The following is a 22,793-nucleotide window of genomic DNA, read 5'->3' on the forward strand; positions in this document are numbered from 1 at the left end:
ACTTGGCCTTTTTCTCTTACTGCTTTTAGTATTCTATCTTTATTTAGAGCATCTGTTGTTCTGATTATTATGTGTCGGGAGGTATTTCTTTTCTGGTCCAGTCTATTTGGAGTTCTGTAGGCTTCTTGTATGTTCATGGGCATCTCTTTCTTTAGATTTGGGAAGTTTTCTTCTATAATTTTGTTGAAGATGTTTGCTGGTCCTTTGAGTTGAAAATCTTCATTCTCATCCACTCCTATTATCCGTAGGTTTGGTCTTCTCATTGTGTCCTGTATTTCTTGGATGTTTTGAGTTAGGATCTTTTTGCATTTTACATTTTCCTTGATTGTTGTGCCGATGTTCTGTATGGAATCTTCTGCACCTGAGATTCTCTCTTCCATCTCTTGTATTCTGTTGCTGATGCTGGTATCTATCGTTCCAGATTTCTTTCCTAGGGTTTCTATCTCCAGTGTTGCCTCATTTTGGGTTTTCTTTATTGTGTCTACTTCCCTTTTTAGGTCTAGTATGGTTTTGTTCATTTCCATCATCTGTTTGGATGTGTTTTCCTGTTTTTCTGTAAGGACTTCTACCTGTTTGATTATGTTATCGTGTTTTTCTTTAAGGATTTGTAACTCTTTAGCAGTGTTCTCCTGCAATTCTTTAAGGGATTTTTGTGCTTCCTCTTTATTGTCTTCTGCCTGTTTAGCAGTGTTCTCCTGCATTTCTTTAAGTGTGTTATTAACGTCCTTCTTGAAGTCCTCTATCATCATCAGGAGATATGCTTTTAAATCCGTGTCTAACTTTTCTGGTGTGTTGGGGTGCCCTGGACTGGGCGAAGTGGGGGTGCTGGGTTCTAATGATGGTGGGTGGTCTTGGTTTCTGTTAGTAAGATTATTACGTTTACCTTTCGCCATCTGGTAATCTCTGGGGTTAGTTGTTATCGTTGTCACTGTTTAAAGATTGGAGCAGAAGCTGTGTTCCACTCACCAGCAGTCTCTAAATCCTGCGGCGGGGGTCGTGGGTAGCTGACGGTACCCGGTGCTGGTCCAGCCGGAAGAGGCCTGTGGTCCTACTCAGGCCGTTTTTCTGCTTCCCTAACTAATGCAGTCTCTGGTCCCGCGTGCAATTGGATTGGAGCAGAAGCTGTGTTCCACTCTCCAGAAGTCTTAAGATCCTGTGGTGGGTGTTGTGGGTAGCTGGCGAGTGTCAGCAGACCCTGCGCCCCAGCTGCCCCGGTGCTTTTCTGACTGGAAGAGGGTTGTGGCCCTATGTAGGCCGGATTTCTCTCTCCCCAACCAGAGCAGTCTCAGGTCCCGCGTGATTGGACTGGAGCAGAAGCTGTGTTCCACTCACCAGCAGTTCCAAAATCCTGCGGCGGGGGTCGTGGGTAGCTGGCGGGTGTCAGGCAACCCTGCGCTCCCGCTATCCCGGCGCTGATCCGGCCGGATGAGGCCTGTGGCCCTACTCAAGCCGGTTTCTGCTTCCCTAACTAATGCAGTCTCAGGTCCCGCGCAACTGGATTGGAGCAGAAGCTGTGTTCCACTCACCAGCAGTCCCAAAATCCTGCGGCGGGGGTTGTGGGTAGCTGGCGGGTGTCAGGCAACCCTGCGCTCCCGCTACCCCGGTGCTGATCCAGCCGGATGAGGCCTGTGGTCCTACTCAGGCCGGTTTCTGCTTCCCTAACTAATGCAGTCTCAGGTCCCACGCAATTGGATTGGAGCAGAAGCTGTGCTCCACTCACCAGAAGTCTTAAGATCCTGTGGCGGGTGTTGTGGGTAGCTGGCGAGTGTCAGCAGACCCTGCGCCCCAGCTGCCCCGGTGCTTTTCTGACCGGAAGAGGGTTGTGGCCCTATCCCGTTCCTTTCAAAAAGCGTTCAAATGAGCTTGGAACCTAAAAAGTAAAAATCTAAATTTCTCAAAAAGGAAAATTCAACACTCTGGCAGATCAGGCCAGAATATATCATTTGTATAAATTCATTCATTTTTAACTAAGATAAAACGGAGGGAACAAAACACTATTTGATGAAAAATAGAGGAAACATGTTTAGTCGTAGAGCCAACATTAAAATCATCAATTAAAATATTAAAATTAAAACATTAAAATCCAAATTAAAATAAGTCAAAAGGAAAAACCGTGTACAGTGAAGTCATCCACAGTGTCAAAAATGACCTGGATGTCGTCAGGCACACCTTCAGAAGCACAGTTATGTGCTTGACTGATTAGACAACCCTCTGCCTTGTAAACAGACTCTTGAGCTGCACAGATACTGAAGAATTCAGGTAAAATACCTTGTCATCCTAGCATTAGTGAACTGAAATTCAGTTCCAAGGAACCAAGAGAGTAGACAAAGCTGCTTATGTCAATTATGCTACTAGATCAACCAGACATATATTCAATTCCAAACGCATGGCCTCCTTCCTCTACAGCCACTGTGTGACCCCACCCAGGTTTCCTGAACGAAAAACCATTCTTCCTCAGGATACGTGGCGTATCTATTTGCCTGATTCCGAGGAGACCATGTTAAAATTATATGGGTCTTAAAAACCACATCACATAGTCAATTAAAACAATATATAATTAAGACTTTAAAAACAGCTCTTTAATGTTCAGGGATCAAAAGATCCCATCAGAGTAAAAATCTTTAAAAAGAGAAAACACATACTTAGGAAGATGACATAGAATACAGATTCATATTTACCCAGTTTATGAAGTATGCCTGGGTAAACTTCACCACTTCTAATGTGACCAGCAAGCTGATGGGAATGAGGTTGTTGAAAAGGATAATGAAAGTCAGGAAGTTCAGTCCAAAGTTACTAGCGCCACCATCTGTTGGGGAGGAGGAAGAGCATCATTAACAGCTCTATATCTGTAGTGAGGAGATCTGAGTACAACAAGGATTTCCTATATTATACAAGAAATCTTGATTCTCAAACATCCCCTTCAATGTACCATTCAGACATATCTTCCTCTAGGGTCCCACATCAGCGATCCAACCAACTCTAGACTGAAAATACTCTGTCTACTAAGTATGTGTAGACTTATTATTTCTTAAATAATACAGTGTAATCACCACTTACACAGTAAATATATTTTTTTGCATCATGAATGCTAAGTAACCTGGCTATGACTTACAGTATATGACAAAATATACATAGAACAAATACTGGGTCATTTAAAATAAAAAGCCTTGGGTGTCTGTTGGGTCATGGTCGGCTCCTGATGTCTTAGAGGCAAACTTCAAACTTAGAGGCACATTAACCCTATCAAGATCTCCACGGTGCTACTAAAAAGGCGGCGAAGAAGCTGGCCGTGGTGGTGCACGCCTTCAATCCCAGAACTAGGGAGGCAGAAGCAGGTGGATCTCTGAGTACAACTGAGGCTAGCCTGGTCTACAGAGGGAGTTCCAGGATAACCAGGGCTATAGAGAAACCTTGTCTTGGGGGTAGGGAGAGTGCCTTTGTTATTGGTAATGCCAACCCTGTTCCAATCTGGAAGCTGAGAGACTTTAGAAAGGATAAGAGTTTGTAAATGCAAATTAGGCACAACCACTTGTGTGCGATTTCTTTAAAATGTTTTCAAACTAAAGTATGGTTTCAAAGCAAACAACAGCAACTAGAACAGTCTGAGTTGTAAGAATACTTCTTATTCTTCCAGTGCAGGGCCCTGGGAGTCCTTGGTTCTAAGCTGGTAAACGCTACACTGAGCCATCCTTAGCTACGGGAGCAGTTTTGGTCTGTAGGCGAGTTTTTCTCCTAAGTAAATTAACCTCCTCTTCAGTAAAAATAAAACAAGGGAACCTAATACACTGTAAGGAATATACACAAACAAATTGATCACAGTAATAACCTTTTCATGCTGTAATAATAAATCAACGACTATAAAAACCCCGGAATAGCTGCAAAGCTAAATAAATGTAATAAAAAGTTACACGTAATAAAAACAGCTTTTGAAATCTGTAGTTTGTTTGTTTGTTTGTTTGTTTGTTTCTGTAAGATTGTACTGGAATTGTTTTTACACTTTGGGGAAATTAAATATTTACTGGCTAAGTACTCATCCCAAGGAAATGGAAACTCACTTCCTAGAAATTCCCAGAGGGGAGACATTAATATGAGAACAGCAAGAGAATAAATACACGTTCTAACGGAAGTGATCCGAAACTACTCTCCCTGGAACAAGGCAAGCATTTACATAAGACTTCTGTTAGTTCAAAGGAGAACCCATTAAAAAAGAAAGAGGAAGGAGGGAAGGAAGGAAGGGAGGGAGGGAGGAAGGAAGGGAGGGAAGAACGGGAAAAAGAAAAGGACAGTCCAAAGATTTTAAAGCATGTAATATATATTCATAATATATTCAATACTCATTTTCCTCTACACAAAATCTCCTTTCATGAGTTGACCTGCCACAATTAATACAGAGGGCAGTTCTTATTTTGTATATCACATTAATGGTTATATTTTAGAACATTTTATACTACTATGAAATGAGGCTTGTTTTTAGGTATTCTGAAGTTCTGAGGACCTGAATTTTACTTGTGTCTTCTGGAAGTCTATTAAAAAAAATAAAGGTAAGACCTCCAGCTCTCTTAGCCACAAGTTTCTCTTTCAGAAACAATGGGATATTTCGCAAACTAAATTAAGATCGATGGCGAGGCAAATGTCTATCTCAAGAAAGGGGGAAAAAACAAGCAAGTCAGCCTTCACTGCTCACAGTGTAGATGGAGGTACCAGTCTTTCCCGGAATGCCTTCGATTCCAAATGGCTGAGCCCACAGAACACACAAGAGACATGGCAATTAAGATGCAAAATAAAATCAGAATTTGTACATTTGTAATCCGTTCCACATTGGAGAGTTTAAGTGGTGGGCTTGTGGAATTCTGTAAAACAAAACAAAACAAAGCAAAAACAAAACAAGATAAATGGTAAAAACTACACACTTTAGCATTGCATACTTAGCAATTGATGAGGAGACAAAGTCACAGCTCAGTACTTGGACTCGCGCTGAAAACTGTTCCAAATACATGACAAGTGTAATAGAGTGCCCATGGCTGCTGCCTCTGCCTCTTAAGACCGCTACACCACATACACCTTTTTCTAGGTTATAAAACAATGAAAGTGGGGAGGGGTAACATTCGTTTTGCAGGGTGTCAGGCAGATATGCATGGCTACTTAGACCAACAAGGTCTCACAGCATCTCCTCAGTGCCTTTGCTTAGAAGAGGCAGAGAAAAAGGACTATAGCCCTGCAAACATTTCACTGTCTAAAGGATTTCTGGTGCTACTCGGAAACTGTTTCAGTGGACACAGCAGTAATTCGAGTGGTACTACCTACCATCAGTAACAAACAACTGAATGTGGCAGCGGGCTGGTTTAGGAGGCAGAGGCAGGAGAACCATGCAGCAAGCCTGCCCTAGGCAGCAGGGGACAAAGAAGGCTCTTCTGCTCTGTGTGATGATTCAGTATCTATGCCAGGTCTGTGCTAACCAAGCAATTACAGGACAGAAAAGGAAATCTCTCCTAACCAATATAAGTGAATGATAGAATTTGTAGCACGGCCAGGGTAGGACCATCCCACTTGTCAATGTTAGCATCTTCATACCTGTATGAGATGCAGGGACAAAGGCCCTTTAGAGTGGCACTCCAGTTAGTATTTCCAAGTGAGTTCCCTACACTTGTTACACTACTGACTGCAGCTTGCATTACAATGTAGAGCTGAAGCCAACATGGGTGTAAATGAACATCAGAATAGATGGCAAAACAGCCTTGTATACCAATGCCATGAAAAAAAAAAAACTAATGCCATGTTAGTTTATACTTTCCTTAAAAAAAAACAAAAACAAAAACAAATTTCTATACCCCATCTTTTGATTGGGTTGTTTGGTTTTCTTCTTGAGTTCTTTATATATTTTGGATATGAGCCCTCTATCAGATGTGGACTGCCCTCCAAAAGACCCAACAAGCAGCTGAAAGAATCAGACAGAAATGTCTGCACCCAACGAATGGACAGAAGCAGCTGACCCCTGTTATTGAATTAGAGAAGGCTGAAAGAAGCTGAGGAGAAGGGCGATCCTGTAGGAGGACCAGCAGTCTCCATTAATCTGGACCCCGGATATCTCTCAAACATTGGACCACCAACCAGGCAGCATACACCAGCTGATACGAGACCCCCAACACACATACAGTAGAGGACTTCTGGGTCTGTGTTCATTCAGAGATGATGCACCTCACCCTTCAGAGACTGGAGGTCCCAGGGAGTTTAGAGGTCAGGTGGGGTAGGAGTGGGGGCATCCACGTGGAGACAGGGTGATGTGGAGAGGAGGTGTGGAATGTGGAACAGTAGGAAGGTGGATGAGGGGAGGATAAAATATGGAGTGTAGAAAAAAATAAATTAATAAAAAAACCCACCCACATTTAAATTTGAGCACTGCATTAAAATAAAATCACAAGACAGATATTTCGACACAGTGTTACACAGGCAAATTGATATGAGCATTAGTAATTGGAAAATGTCATGGATCAACACACAGCACCATTCACTGGGTGTTCATGTCTCAGGTGACCTTGGGGACTGTTTCACAGTGTTCCCATGAGCAGGGAGCTCATCTCCCAGGGAAGGGATTTCAAGGTCTCCTCCGCTTAGTTCCCAGTGTGGGTGTGTGGGATGAGTCTCTCTGGGTGGCTGGTGTGCTCTGTCTGGGACAAGTGCAGCAAGAGCGATGAATCATGCATTTCCAAGAGACTTAGTCTTAAAAGGTCTCATAGATAAACGTCTCACCTGCATCAGCTTGGTGTCGTGGCCAGTGTAGACAACTATCCCATGAACCCATTGGGTATTTCTTAACTGAGCTCCTCGGAGAAGGATCTGGTCTGCCCCTAGGGGAACGGTGCTAGGACAGAGTATGTTGGCATTAGAGATGACATAGTCCAAAATGCCCTAGAAATACAGTCACTACGCAGTCACCAAAGTTTCCACTGTTAAAACTTTATTTTTGAAAAGGAAGTAAGTTTTTATAAAAGGAAGTATTTTTTTTTCAACCAACAATGATACTTTTCAAATATAACTGTTGGGAAGACGTTGCTTTTTCCTTAACACCATTTATATCTTTCCTCTCCCTGTGGACTGCAAGTAACCAACCCCATACACGCCAAAGCCGGGGCTCCAATTCCCAGTGTGGTAACATTTGTAGCTGCATTTTTTCCAGGCTATTAGTCTTAGGTGAGTTCATCAGGGTGAAGCCCTCTGATGTACTTAGTGCCCTGATAAGACATCTAAAAGCTTTCTTTGTCAAACAGATACAAAGATGACATTTTTGCCAGATGCATAGATGGCCTTTGTAGTGGCTTAAATAGGAATGGTCCCCATAGACTCATGTGTTTCAATGCTATGGCCCATAAAGAAGTGACACTATTAGGAGGTGTGACCTTGTTGGGGTAGGTGTGGCCTTGTTGGAGAAAGTGTGTCATGCTGGGATGGGTTTTGAGGTCTCAGATGCTCAAGCTATGTATGCCTACAGTGGCATTCACTTCTGTTGCCTGTGGATGGAGATGTAGAATTCTCAGCTCCTTCTCCAACACTATGTCTGCCTACACACCACTATGCTTCCTGCTATGATGGTAATGGATTATAACTCTCTGAACTGTAAGCCAGCCCCAATGAAATGCTTCCGTTTATAAGAGCTGCCATGGTTATGGTGTCCCTTCACAGCAAAAGAAATGCAAACTAAGAGAGACTTTATTAGAATCCATGCATGCTCCTTTAATTTCATTACCCAGATGGTAGAAAAACAAATTTTAATTGATGAAATTAACTCTTTAAGTTCTCTAATTATGACAGCCTGAGCAAACCAATATAGCATCCCAAACAGCAGGCAATTTTTGGGAATGGAGTAGCTAATCCTCACATACAAATCTCCCTGAGACTTAAGTTTACTTAAAATCTGAAAATGGTACGGCTAAGATATCTTTCCCCTCCACCCTCTCAATAAACACACACATACTTCATTTAAATTAAAAACAACTTTGTACATAACCAGAGCTCAAAAACTACAGAAATAAAATCATAGCTCACATCATATTCTGATACTATCATTGCCTTTCTGAAATTAGGGCCTAGACCTAAAGCCTTATAATATTCATTTTACAGAATTACCATATCTGTTTTCCAAGAACACAAAAACATTCCCAATAAATGGTAATCATTTCAAAGCCATTTGCTTCCTAGATATTAAACAACATTTTTGTGAGTAAGACCCAGATTGGGTCCTTTGTGTGCTTCCTCTACGGGTAGCTTTTGTAGTGAGTTATTATTAGGTACTATAAACTCAAGAGGCTCAAGGGTATGATGGCAATATATATATCACAGATATGTATTGAGTCAGTTGATGGAAATGTACAGTCCAAAAATTGAATGGCTCAAAGTTTCCTAATAAACAAGGTAGGTTTTCATTTAACAAGAAAGTAATGTAAAAATTCAAATATAAAGAAAACTATACTTAAAACTTCTTGGAAAAGAAGGAAACCATTTCCAATGGAGTCTATAAAATGTGCAGGGCTTGTCAGTCAGTAAAGGCCAAGTAGAGCAGGGAAACCTCCATTTCTGGTGGGTTTAGATGGTCCAGTCAGCTTCCAAGGCTGGGGGATAGCTTGGGCATTGGAACTTCCTTCAGGAAATATATTCTCCTGGCTCAGTGAAATCAATCCCCATGTGTGGGTTAGCATGGCCCCTACAGGAACCTTCAGGAAACCGTGTATTTTAACTCCCCTCATTTACATCCCACAGCAGGTTTAGGGCCCATTGGGATGGGAGTGAGGCATAGTCAATTTGGTGAAAGCTTACAAAATGCATGAGGGCTGGTTATTTTGTATGGATAAGAGGTTTATTTTGGGTCAGTCTCTAGTCACTTCATTGGGGGCCGAGTATTCAGTACGTGTGGATCCTTAGGGACAAAACCATATTGAAATCACATAACTCTCTTGTCTAGGTGCCAACACCTGGAGTGCACATCAGGGTTAGGAGGGGCCTGGAGGCTAAAGCAGGCTCCACAGAGTTCTTGGGAAGTTCCTGCATCGTGCTCTAGTGCCTTGTGCATCCATTGCTCCTCACCTATCTGACTGGGCTCAGTATCACATCAGGTACACATTCATTGCGCCCCACCGTCTCCCATGATGCCCGCTCCTCCTAGAGTCCCTGTCTCACTCACTCATATTCACCTTTCTCATAAGATAAAGCATATTATAAAACGTTAGCCTTTTAAATCTTGGTACGACCATATAAAGTTTTCCTTATGGCATGGATTTGCTTGGCACTGATTTAATGATAAGGAATAGAAGCTGGCCAGTTAAAAATGTCAGACTTAAGAAATGATGCTAGTACAAATGGCCAAATCTATCATTAGTCTATAGCCATATGTTCAAGGAAAGATTACTGTGAGAATTCTAGAATTAACGATTACCTCAAAGATCATAAGAATGTGCTTTGGTAGGTTAGATAAGGGTGTCAGTTGAGGGTATATTTCCCATGTCATTTACTATAAGAAATTTTGGTGCATTAGACAAGGGTGTATCTGTTCAGGGTACATTTCACATGTCATTTACTTAGATCCTTATTTAATTTTTCACCATTCATATTCTAACAGTGACAACATTGGCCGCACTCCCCTAGGCTGGTTGAACCAGTGCGTCTAGCTGATGGTTCCCTGGACAGCACACCTGTCTGGTAGACAAGCTCTGCTATGCAGAGGAGGGAAGGAGTGAGGACAGGAAACCGAAGCGGGACACTAAACCCTCTACCCTTCTTGCCTTGCTTTGTCCTATTGTTTTGTCTCGCATTGTAGTAAAACTCCTGGATAAAGAAGTCCACGCTTGCTCTAGCTAATTCTTCTCCATGATGTCAGGCTCCTCACCAGGCTCCACACACTCTAGTCAAGGGCCATGATCGTCACTCAATAAATCCAAATGTTAATGTTCAGACACAGTGTACTTGGCTATGAGTGACAGCAGGCCTCACTTTCTTCCTCCCTCTCTACTTTCTTTACTCTTTCTTGGTTTCTAGACCTCACTCTTTTCTCAGCCTCCCACACTAGACAGTCCTCGGGGCTTTTAACCTTCCTGTCTATACTCTTTCAATTTCAGTGATTTTTTTTCCAGGCCCATGAGTTTGAATATCTATACAAGCTACCTTCAAAGTTTAGACATATATTCAAATGCCACTTGGACACCACAAACTTATTAAGTTCAAAACTAAATGGAGGATGTTTTCCCTTCATAACCCATGCATGGAACCCAAGTATATGCAGAACGTCCTGTCATGGCCTACAACATTTATAGAATCTGGTCCATTATTATCTTTTGTCTTTCACCTCAATTTCTCTTCCTCCACCCTCAGTGATTTGCACTATTTCTTCTGTCCAGAAACCTCTAGATACTCACGTGATTAAGCTCCTAACTTTTAGATCACCACTGTTCAAATGTCACCTTCTGAAGGAGGCTGACAACAATCACCCTAAGAGATTCCTTCCTAAGGACACCTTGTCTCTTTTGTCCTATGCTATCTTTCCCAAAGGCCTTCTGCTTTTCACAAAATAGTAAGGGATCACTATTTCTATTTACTCCTTGATGCCTATCTGCCCTCCAACTACTTTACCACAAGAAAGAAACTTCAAAAACTTCTATCATATGTGTTAGTGTCTCTCCAAAATTTCAATTTTGAAATTCAGTCTTTAATATTGTGGCATTAGAATGCTAGGGGTGATTAAGTCTTGAGATTTCTGCACTCATGGGGCCTAGGAGACCCTTGTCAGTCAACTGCTTGCTGGGCAATCATGAAGACCTAGTTTGAGCCTCAGAACTCATATTAAAAAAAGAAAAGAAAAGGCTGGGTGTTGGTGTGTGCTTATAATTCTATCAGGGAAGGCTAGGGAGTCAAGAACACCCCAGGGGCTTCTCTAAAGCCAGGTGGACAATCGGTAAGCTCCCAGCAGTAGAAGACCCTGTAGCAAAAGGCAAGGTGGTTGGCTTCCAAAGAACAGCACCCAAGGTTGACCTGTGGTCTCTACCTGCATGCTTTTTATATACATATAGAGTATACAGACACAACACACACACACACACACACACACACACACACACACACACACACAGCTGTTGAAACTGGGACTAAATCATTATAAAGGGTGCCCAAAGGCCTTTGTCATGACAGAACACAGGGAGCAACACTTCCTTAACAGACACCAAATTCAGTGCCTTGATCTTCCAGGCCTATGAGCCGAGGATTTCTTCTGCTCACAGAGTTTTGAATTTAAGGTACTTTGTTAGAGTGAATGAAAAGAGACAAAAGGTCAGGAATATTATATTGATCTGATTTGTTCAGTGAGGCCTAAGTAATACTTGTAAATAGTCTAGGCCAGTGGTTCTCAACCTGTGGGCCATGACCTCTTGGCGTTGAATGGCCCTTTTAATAGGGGTCACTTAAGACCACTGAAAACACAAACATTTACATTGTAATCCATAACAGTAGCAAAGTTGCAGTTATGAAGTAGCAACAAAAAATAATTGTATGGTTGAGGGTCACCTCAATGAGAGGAACTATATTAAAGGACCAAAGGACCAGCCACAGGCTATTTATTTGCCCATAAAGAATAGTTCAGAGTCCTGGGATATCACTGAAAACATCCAACTGCCAGACTGACAGGAGCATGGGAATGTCATTGATTACACTGCATGAACAGAGTCAGTCACAGTACTGGGAGGGTTAAGAACCGCTAGTCTAGACGCCTAGAACTCAAGTGTATACTAAATTCTAGTTAAATGAGAAGGAAGTGGTAGGAAAGATTTGAATCAGGTAGCAGAAACCAGTGACTACACATGATAGCATGGCCTAGGAAAAAAACATAAACAGAGGAGATAAAAACTTATCTGGCTATTGTGGTACAGTCTGAACTCCTCCAGGCATCTAGACATCAAAGGAATGGACTGTGGTCATGGGCTTGGGACAGGAAAGTTCATGGCAGGAAATTCAGCCAAAGAACCAGCCACAGGCTATTTACACATAAAGAATATTCTAGAGTCCTGGGATATCACTGAAAACATCCAACTCCCAGAGTGACAGGAACATGGGACTGTCTTTGATTACATTACATGAATTAGAGTCAGGATTCAGCATCCTTACAAAGGATATGTATGAGTTGAAATATAGACATGCTTAAAACTATTGCTGAAAGTCAGTATCTAGAACAGGAGACAACCTTGTGTAAGCAGATGTAGTAGACACTCAGTGGCCCAGGATGACACAGAGAATGGGAGTTTACATACCCATGTCCGTCAAGCCTTATGTTCCCAACAAAATCATAGAGATGTCGGTTTGGACTTTCACACTCGATTCTGCCAGAAATTCTCATCAAACTGTCAATGTCTTTGATATCCGATGTTGCCGGTAAGCCCTGTTGGCACATTCCCAAATAAACACAGTATTTTAAGTAAGCATTGTGAGGGTACGGTACTTTCTAAGCTCTTAGATAGATAAGGATTAGCACCATTCTGCAAGTAATTCTTTCCCCTTACATAATACTGGCAAGCTGTAATTTAAGGGTACCTTACCTTTCTTCTCCATATGAGCACGGACTTCTAGCACAGAGTAATACAACCTTATAAAAGTTCTAAAGCATTCATCGCACCACTTCTAAAACTAAAGTCAATCCTGGCTGCTGTACGGTTTCTGTCTCCCAAGTCTAAAGGCGGTGGTGAAACACAGTAGAGTTTGCATTCAAAGAGATAAGTTTTGTTTTCCTTCCTCCTTTTCTCCTTCTCTTACTCCCTTCTGTCTTGAGAGGGAGAGAGCTTCGGAGGAGTCCTTCCCTCAGCTGGAAGTGACTGGCAGTGACTGAGGCCATCCACCTTAGACATCTAAGCTTATCTCTCTCCTAATGATCCAGTTCTACCACCGCCCAAACACCTCACTGGCATTGATGTCAAGAAGCCAAGGGTATGTATTTAAATAAATGCCCCTTTTAAAACTTTATCAAGAAAGTGTTACTGTTGTTTTCTGTTGAACATAATATGAAAAACCCAATATAGAAATATGAAGTAATTTATATCCCCAATATAAATGTGTTTCTAAAGAGCAATGGACATTTTGGCTGTTCAGTATGGCAAACCCAATGCTAACTGGGGCCAAGAAAAACAAATAAGTGAACATGTCAAAGAACTTAGAACACCAGGTACAGGATAATCCCAGGGCTCACAGAGGCAGGTAGATCTCTGTGAGTTTGAGGCCATTGATCTATATAGTGAATCCAGGCCAACAAGGACACACTTGGATTCATACTCTCTCTGTGTTTCTGTCTGTCTTTCTCTTTGCCTCTCTGTTTCTGTTTCTCTCTCTCTCTCTAAAACATACACACACACACAAACAAATACTATTACTACTATTATCATTCAAGCATTGGCTATTATACAGATTAACTAGAATATTGTAAGTAATATTTCACAGTAGAACATACTCAACCAGCAAACTAAATCTGAGTCCCACAATACTTAATTCTAAGCAGTTTACAAACTATTTTTCCACAATGGTTCAAAGAGAAAATAGTTGTATTTAGACAGAATCCCTTCTAGACAGAGGCTTCTAAACACATATCACAGAACAGTGACTATGAGCTGATATATAGAACTTACTTGTCTAATTTTCAAGTTTGTTTCACCATCTAAGTTGGATGTCTCGATGTAGCACATGGCCTGGGGCTCACTGTGGTTCATAATTGAAAAACAAAGATTTAGTTGGGAAAGGAAAGGAAGAGACCAGCTTACTTAAGTGCTCAGACTCACCGAAGCCATTTATTCTAGACAAAGCTACAGCCACCTAGCCTCTTGATGGGTTTCACTCTAATGGCAAGACAGCGTGAGGCACAACTCATGCACGGCACTCATGTATCAGCCTTCCAGCCAGAAGACCCCCAAAAGCCACTTCCTGACAGCACTCAGTAATGGTCTTCAAGATACCATCATAAAGAGCCACCCTATTTTAAAACCGCTTATCCATGTAGACACAATACAGACTGTTTCTGCCAGTGTAAAGCAGGTTTGTGTCCAGATTTATCTCCAGCTCAGAAATGTCCTGTTTCATGCTCATGGCCCACATGTAAACTGGTTATGCAAAATGGTTGATTAAAAATTTCCAGACTGCTCCATCTACAAGCTTGTACTTATTATTTTAGCCTTTTAGCTTTGGTCACAAGATCCCATAGACCACATGAGAGTAAAAACTCAAGGCTGTTTTTAAAGGATGGATTTTACAATGAAAGTGGACATTACACTTTATATTTCTAGTATTAAAAAAAAACTTGATTGAGAGGTGTGTGTGTGTGTGTTCATGCATGTTATCTGTGGCCTGGTACATGTGTGTGGAGTAGCACACATACAGATGTGTGGAGGTGAGAATATAAGTCAAGATGTGGGTTCTCAGGCACTGTCCATATATTTTTGAGGCAAGGTTTCTCATTGGCCTTGAACTCGCAGAGTAGACCAGGGCTGACTGGTCAGTGAGCTCAATGAGTCTGCCGGTGTCTGTAGGGTCTCAGGGACTGGACTCAGGTCATCATGTATATAAGCAAGCACTATTCAAACTGGTCCATCAACCCAGCCTGACCAAGAAGCAAATAGCAGCCCACCTGGCCATATTGCTCCTTGTCCTGAAGCCGCTGCATCTGAGGTTTGAAGTGAACTCTGGAGGTGGTGACCTGTGGCCTGTGTTCTCCAGTTATATTATAGCCGTCTCACTGTTTTTGTTTGTTTTTTGTTTCTTGGATGCTACAGATATAGGAGTGTGGCCTGACTGTAAAAAGTTAACCCTTAAATCTATAAAAAAGCACTCTGAAGATAACCAAAAAAGTATTCTTAACTTAAACCAATTTCATTATCACTTGGCTACATAATCTGTAGCCTAGTTTGTTATCAGATAACTAACTATAAATAGAAAAGAAATTTATAAGTTGCAAACACTGGAATTTTTTTTAATCAACCTCCAATTTGTACATGTGCAAACCAGACTGTGCTAAGTGCCAGAAATGAGCATATAAACTTAATTTTGTCCCCTTGAAATTAACAAAAGCTTTACTTAAAGACTTAGACATCAATCAAATTTTATAGATTAATTTTAAAGTCACCTCACACATTCCAAGGTTTCCCTATGAGCTTTCTTTCACATAGGCTGCTATTTCCCAACCAGAGAAATCTTTCCATATTAATATTTTCAGTCTCAATTATTCCAAAAAATATTTTCAACTCACGGTCACAATAGTTATTCTCACTCTGGCAGCTGCCCAACTTTATAATTTCCACATAGTCATTGGAAAGCTGTAAAACACATTTCTCTGCTAACAAAGAAAAATGGCAACAAACAGAACAGTAACTGAGACTGCCAAGTCTTTAATCTTGGCAGTAAAACTCATTAAAATGTTACTGATAAATATTCTTATCCAAAGCCAGTCTTATAGTAAAACTTATAGAAAGAACCTTCTAATACTGCCCTCCATAGAAAACAATTTGTATTGAGCTTTAAAGGATTAAGAAATTAGCAAGTTTAAATGGCTGACTTCCACTTGATGCCAGGCCAATGAAATACATCCCAATTTGGAACAGTCCTAACAATGACTTCAGACAGCTGTGACTGCAGTAGCTCTAAGGGCCGTGAAGAGGCAGCAGAGTCAGGAATCATGCTAGCTCATAAAGACTTCAGCAAGTCATGGTAACACCCAAGACACAAACCACGATCAGAGGCAAAGCAAGCTTTATGATTAGTAAGTGGAAAAACGAAACAAGATGCACACCACAGGATAGACACCGGCAGACAGCTGACACGGGTCACAGCAATAAGCGTTGGTTCACAAGTTACAGCTGGGATGAAGACGGAGCCCAAAGCATGCAGTATGAAAATATATGACATCCAGCCTCGTGCAGGGGTCCTCTATAAACCCTATACAAGCCCAAATTTTAGTTGCAGTTACTGCAGAAATTCCACAGAACTTGTAAAAAAATTTAAAATAGAAGAATAAGAAAGCATCCTTAGAATGGAATCGGTTTTCCGTTGATTGTCTCGTGAAAAGCTTTACACTGTTCACATACCATATCCTGGAGAATAACTAAAGCCTTAAAGGCAAGGCATCTTGTTAAAACATACGTGACTCAATGCATGCGAGATTAAAATCTCTTGGGCTCCTATGGAGCGTAATAGGAGTACAATCTGCCCGGCTGAGAGACAAAGAACATCCAGTAACTATATTCATAAAGTGCCTTTACAGTATCTCCAATTCACATCTAGAAGGATATGCGTTTGTGCGTTAGAGGAGAGCCAGCTCAACCGCATTTGGGTGCAGTTGTTCTTTGGTTTAAGGTGAGGACCCGCGTACACACACCCTGTCCCACTCTGAGGCTCTGACCTTGAGGACAGACTGAGGAGATCTGCCGGGAGGTGTTCCCCATTGGTCACCTTCACTATCTCCCCCACTGCCACCTACACGTCCCAGTTTAAAAGAATTAAAATGGGGGTGGGGGGGAGAAACAAATAACAGAGAAAATAAAAACCAAACAAATGGACAAAAGAGACAGAAGGTTTGAAATCATTATAGAAGAGGATTCATGTTAATAAAAATGTCTAATGCCGATTTTTTTCAAAACGTATTTTGATCAGGCCTGAAGGGAGAAATGAAAATATTTAACATTCAAAGGTAAACTCATTTGATTTTTTTTAAGCCATCCAATGTTCAATTTCTAAAGTGAAACTTTAAAACATTTTAAAGTTTACATATAAGCATTTATCAAATTAAATAAAAACGTTTTATAGAGTTATTTTATCATACAGATTTCCTTCCCTTAAACTCCTCAATTTGCCGTGAACTTTGTTTACTCCTAGCAAATCAGCAAAGAAATGATTTTAAAACTATTTGTGAGATATTTGAAAAACAAGTACGTCCGGCCCCCTCTCTCCTACACTACAGAAGTGACTTTGTTCTGGCTCCAAAACGTTTTCAAAGTTGACTGCATCCCTATCGTGTTATCTTTAGTGGACGGCTGCACCAGTTGAAGTGATTTAATAACTAATAAAGTATAAGTGACACATTGTGGTTCCGAGAGTATAGGAGGGCAAGCCCTTGTATCCAGAGACATATGACAGTCACGCCAAGAATGTGCCTGGATTTCAATGAGAGCCATAGTTGCTCTCTTCCATGTTTCTGCTACATACATGTACTCATGGCTACATGCTAACACTTCAGTTTGCTCATTTCAGATTAAAAGTTAATGAAAAATAGAACTGGCATGATACTCCTCCTTGAATTTGAAGCTACCTGAAGCTTCCCCTTGAGCTTGCTCCTATGTAGACAAGTAAAGTCAGTTAGCTGATAACTCCATCTTAGAAACTCTCTCTGACAAAGCTGTCGACAAAGGTAACTAAGGACAGAAAGTCAGATTTAAAGAAAACAGTCATTTGTGCTACACAGAGACGCCAGATAGGGAAATCAAAACAGCCTGAGTTATTTCAAACGCCTGAATACCTGTTTCTATAAATAGCCAAGGAACGACCCACCTCCCTGATTATGCATCACTAGCTTGTAAAAAAATCCAATCGTTTTAAATCATGACCTGATTAAATAGATTTTGAAAAAAGGACACTGTCCATATTTTCATGTGGATTTTACAAATCAAACTGTCCAAGGAAATGATGATAAACAACCTCAAGTACATTAAAACACATTTCTTCTTTGTTTATTTCAGAACTAAAATTGTAAAGTTTTAAATTATCCTAAATTTATACAAGGACTAGTGTGATAGTTTTTAATCCTAAGGCCATATGTTCTGAATACTGATTCACAACTCTCTTAAAATGTGAATGCAACAAAAAAATTATCTATATTCAATAACAGAAAGGACATGAAAGGAAGAATAAAGTCCTCAGTCTGGTGGGAAAACTGTGTCATACGGAAAGGCACAATGGCAGTAAGAAATCACTCATCCATTCTCTTGTACCATTTCACCGCTAGGAATAGGAAAGTTAGCGAGAGAGGTGACTGCACATTAAAGGAATTTATTATAAGTGAGGACTGGAAAGAGAAAAAAAGCCACTGAGCCCAATCCATGGACAGCATCATATAAATGACAGGGACTCATAAACAGAGTTAGTGGTCCGCACACACCACAGGGGTCTGGCTGGAGCCAGAGAAAGAGGAGGCTCTTCAGTCTGGGTTAAGTAGCACCTGACACTTATTCTATATGGCACACGTGAGGCCAAGCGGTTTTGTAAATGCTTAATTAAGAATCATGAGAGGTTTTGAAATTCTTCGTTTATTCTTTATTTCCTTGGAGAAATCACAAGGTCAATGCAGGGTAGAGAAACCATCCTCTACACTGTTTGAGCATCAGTAGGTGTCTCTACCTTGATGAGAGAAGGACAGTGTCAGCAGGTATATACTCTTTGCCTTTTATTATAACTATATCTCCAACATTTACCTGAAAGAAAACTGGGAATTGGTTAATTATCTGCATGGAAAGGTAGTAAAAAAAAATATATATATATATATATATATACATATATACAACCCATTGTATTAATGCACAGAATTTTTTTTAAAGTTCTAATCTTCTATATTTGTTTTTATCTGTTATTTAAGAAAATGTATTGATCAATTCTACATATTTGATTGACATCTCAACTTCGTAGATGCTCTTGCTTTGGCATAAAAATAAGAAGGAGGAACCCACAGTTCAAACCTCTCCCTACTTAAGGAAGTCTCTGTACAAGTGAAGAAATGATATCTGCGAGCAGTCACTTTAAATTTAGAAAGGAAGAAAACATCTAAGATTCTGTTTCTGAGTCACATATTCATGATGAGTGGAACAGCTGAGACTCAAATACACATCTACCTATCTTGTAGGGTGATTTTTTTCATAACTATGAGACTCTCATAATTCAAACAACATAAACTGCAATTTTTCATTATCATATAGTAGCATTTTTCACCCTTGAGTATGGTATGAAGGTAAAGTTCTGTTGTGGTCAGAAACGATTGGGAGTGATTTGTCAGGGTTCTTACTGCTTTGGGCAAACAGTGAGTCCCCAACTCAGCAACAACCTGGCTCTGCTCAGGAACAGGACCCTCAGTGGGAATCATTATGGGGAAATTACTGCAGATGGGGGTCCCTGCAGCAATTTTATCTTCTGGGAGAAGTAGTGAGGGAAGGCTGGAGAAAGGCACCTTATAAACCATGGCATATATGCCTGGTTTTCAGATAGGAAAGTGCCCGATGGTATGCTCTTTAAAAAAAAAAAAAATCACTTCAGTTGCAACCTGCCATGTGGACTATCTATCTAAAAATGCCCCAAATGCCAAGGATGTTGGAATTGAACTCCCACTACCTCAAAAGAGGGTGAACATACAAAATAAAAAGCATCTATAAAAATGATATGTACAAATACACAGTATCTTTTAATAATGTACAGTAACCAATAACACCAAGGACAAGAAGATTATGAAAGAAAATGCTCTCCAATCAAGGCATTTAGAGGGAAAGCCACCCCAGTCATCACTTAACCATTCCTTAATCACCTCCACCTGTTAACGTTTTTCCTTCAATTAAGCTACATGCTTCATACAACCAGGGCTGCATCACCTCTGGGAGCGTTAGGTTGATGCATTCGACTTATGAAAATTCCTAACCGGCTGCAGTGCTATCCAGCTTCTTTATTCATGGCAAGACAACAGAAGGGCTTGGATTATTAAACTGAGAGAAATATAACCCCTTCTATGGATGCTGCGCTGTGGGGACCCCATCAGCCTGGAAAGCCAAGAGCTTACTCACTTCCCAAGTAGCTCTCAGGATGTGAGGAAGGCAGGGAACTCCCTTCCTTCCTCCTGCTTTAGATCTCTTTCTCCCAGAGTCCTAGGCAACATTCTCTCCTGGTTCTAACCTCTGTGCATGGTATTCTTCATTCCAGAATAAGAGAACCAGAAAGACGGAAAGGCTGTGATAGAAGAAATGCTTTGAACATGGATTCCACTGGAGGACACTGGGAAATATCTAGGGCTTTAGATTCACTCCCTTCAACTTCTCCTAAGCCATGGACAGGAGCAATTATGATCAAGGATTATGAAAAAGGGGTAAAATTTTCTAACTATAAAGGATTTCTTTAAGAATCAAACAATTTCCAATTGTAGGTAACAACATATTTGCATTTAATTTGAGTTTTTCTTTTCAGGATATGATTTCATCCAGGGAAATCTATCTCCTGGTAGGACTTTACACATTAGAAAGTTTTGCACCGTGACATTCAGCTATGCACACAGCTCACACCAAGCTTCCCAACTGTGCCAGAACGTGCTTGTTTCAAGACCCTTCACCTAGATTCTCTACTTGGACCTGTCTCAAAAAGCCTGAGCAGTGACCTCTGCATGACTCAGTGAAGAAGTGGCCTCTGTGTAGTGAGATCAATGGGGCCAGATGCTTCTGTTTCAAGAGATATGTCTTCTTGGGGGAGGAGGGGGGGCTTTGTCATTGCAACGCTTATTTTAAAATCAGACTCTTGAAACTTCGCCTTTGGAACAGAGAAACCACTTCATGGCAATGTGGAGTGCTGGGTTGCTAATATCTGAGAGCTTTCCTGCTGTTCTGTGGTAACTCTGTACACTGACAAATCCATTAAGTCTTCCGAGGAACATTAAAAACATCCACGCACTAAGAATCGCAGTGAGAGTACCAGGAAGCAAAGACCATTTGCAGGGTTTGTTGTTGTTGTTGTTGTTTTTAAATATCACAAAGGCATGGGGATGTCATTACTGGTTTGATTTTTATTAAGTTTATTTTTCATTGTACAAAGTTTCACGTGAACCAAGCACAAGACCTGTCCCAGCAACATGGCCAGGCCACCAAGAAAGTCTTCATTTGCTTGCTCAATATATGTGTGTGTGTGTGTGTGTGTGTGTGTGTGTGTATTTTTGCATGGTTGGTGGCTCAGGATGCACAGGCCTAATCTTTTCACCTGTGATTACATTTTATGATAGAGGCACAATTATGTGTTTTGTTACCTGCTATGAGCTCATTCACTGCTTGGCACATATATTTAATAGTAAATATTTATTGGGTGAGTGTATAAATCTTTCCATGTCATCATGGCATGTAAATTCAAAGTTTTGCTTGTTTTAAATGACTTATTTGTCTGTTCTCTGGTGTCTGTGTATTCATTTTAAGTATTTTGAATATGTAGACTTCCTCATACTTTACAATTATTGAAGAGATGGGGTATAAATTACCAGAATCTTCTATATGGTTTTCATCATGAGCGGTCATACTGCTAGAGTGCAAGATATTAGTATAATATGAAATAAAAATTCTGGAATACAAGTTTCTCATAATTATTTGACCATGAATGAAACATCAATTATATTTAAGTTTATATTTTTGGTTGTGTGGTTGACCACAATACCAAGTCTAGTTGATACTCCTTGCTTATTACAGACATTGGGTTTTGTTTGTTTGTTTGTTTGTTTGTTTGTTTAAAGAAAAATAACCTAAATACTTTGTCCTATTTGGTAAAAATATGTAATATATTCCTCAGTTATATGTGGAATCTTTTGTATAGGTTTAAAATTTATATAATCACGATCATGAGATATTGATCTTTCCCACATACTTATTAAAATATTCATTCTATTAATGTATATTTCAAAACAGCATTTTAACACTTAACTCTTTTTGCCAGATGGAATTTATTTTTGCACAAATCATGATTTAGTTATAACATAAATATTCAAGTATTATTTCTTGATCCTGTCAATCTCCAATTTTGCCTTGCTTATCAAATACTGAAACTGGCCTCATTTCAGGACAGTATATTCTTCTCTATTTTATCTGTTAATATCTACTTTTTAAATAGATTTTCAGTAAAAATATTATATTAATAATTTGAAATAAGCAGTCTCTTGTTTTTAATTTTGAAAGAACATATATTATATATTTATCTGAATCTCTCTTTTGGGGGCATGTGTGTGAGAGAAGGTCTTACTGTATAGATCAGGCTAACCGCAGACTTGAGGCTATCTTCCTGACTCAGATTCTTAAGTGCTGGGATTACTGACATGAGCTATCATACCAGCCTCACTTATGTGAATATCTAACATCTAGAGAACACCTGCTTCCTTCTCACAGTTCACACAAATTTTGCTTGTAAGCATTCCACGTATCTATCAGTAAGAATGAGGTCTTCCCTGTGTTTCCTAACAATGCTGCCAACATCAAAATATTGTAAGTTTTGCATGTTGATCTTGAATGCATCATTGAACCAACTTACGAATGTAACTAGTTATGATTACTAAATAACTTCAGCTCTTTTTAACTGGGCTTTTGACAACAACCTAAATTCCATCTTTTTGTATCGTAATATGGGATATGCACATTAAATGTGACCTTGACCTTAAGAATGACTAACCAGGCTCTCAACATAAGTGACCACAGCTGGTGATTTGCTACCTTTGTCTATTAAATATTTAAAAATGGGAGCTACAATAACCTATGCACAACAGCACAACCTCAAGACAATGGTCGTCACGAGGAAAAGTTGAAGGTTAATTTTACAGTGGAGCAAAGGAGAGTTATGTCTTCATTTTGTATACTACCCGAGCAAGAAGTCTAGGCAAGAAGAAACAAACAAACAAACAAACAAAAACCAAAAAAACAAAAAACCACCTGACATACCAGTGTCTGTCAACTATACAGACAACCCTTGCAATGCAATGCATCTAAATTCACTTCATTGTATCTGAATCTATCCCATCTGTCTTC

At 40.2% G+C, this 22,793-nt stretch overlaps 1 protein-coding gene across 4 annotated transcripts in view; it reads right to left on the bottom strand.

Annotated features, from left to right (window-relative positions):
• Atp8a1 (ATPase phospholipid transporting 8A1) overlaps nucleotides 1-22,793 on the bottom strand; it is a 229,112-nt gene that overhangs the window by 144,103 nt on the left and 62,216 nt on the right. For 2 of the 4 annotated variants that reach the window (XM_029478096.2, XM_021162268.3), the window contains exons 7-12: nucleotides 16,403-16,476; nucleotides 13,644-13,713; nucleotides 12,282-12,409; nucleotides 6,748-6,859; nucleotides 4,685-4,850; nucleotides 2,679-2,806 (exon numbers count right to left, since the gene is read on the bottom strand). In XM_029478096.2, coding sequence (XP_029333956.1) covers nucleotides 2,679-2,806; nucleotides 4,685-4,850; nucleotides 6,748-6,859; nucleotides 12,282-12,409; nucleotides 13,644-13,713; nucleotides 16,403-16,476 — 678 coding nt within the window. Of the gene's footprint in view, nucleotides 1-2,678; nucleotides 2,807-4,684; nucleotides 4,851-6,747; nucleotides 6,860-12,281; nucleotides 12,410-13,643; nucleotides 13,714-16,402; nucleotides 16,477-18,393; nucleotides 18,468-22,793 lie in introns of all 4 variants that reach the window. The other 2 variants (XM_021162270.3, XM_021162269.3) reach the window with 1 other exon arrangement.

The sequence above is a fragment of the Mus caroli genome, unplaced genomic scaffold (assembly GCF_978045245.1).
Source record: "Mus caroli unplaced genomic scaffold, Mus_caroli_1 scaffold_4, whole genome shotgun sequence".
NCBI lineage: Eukaryota > Metazoa > Chordata > Mammalia > Rodentia > Muridae > Mus > Mus caroli.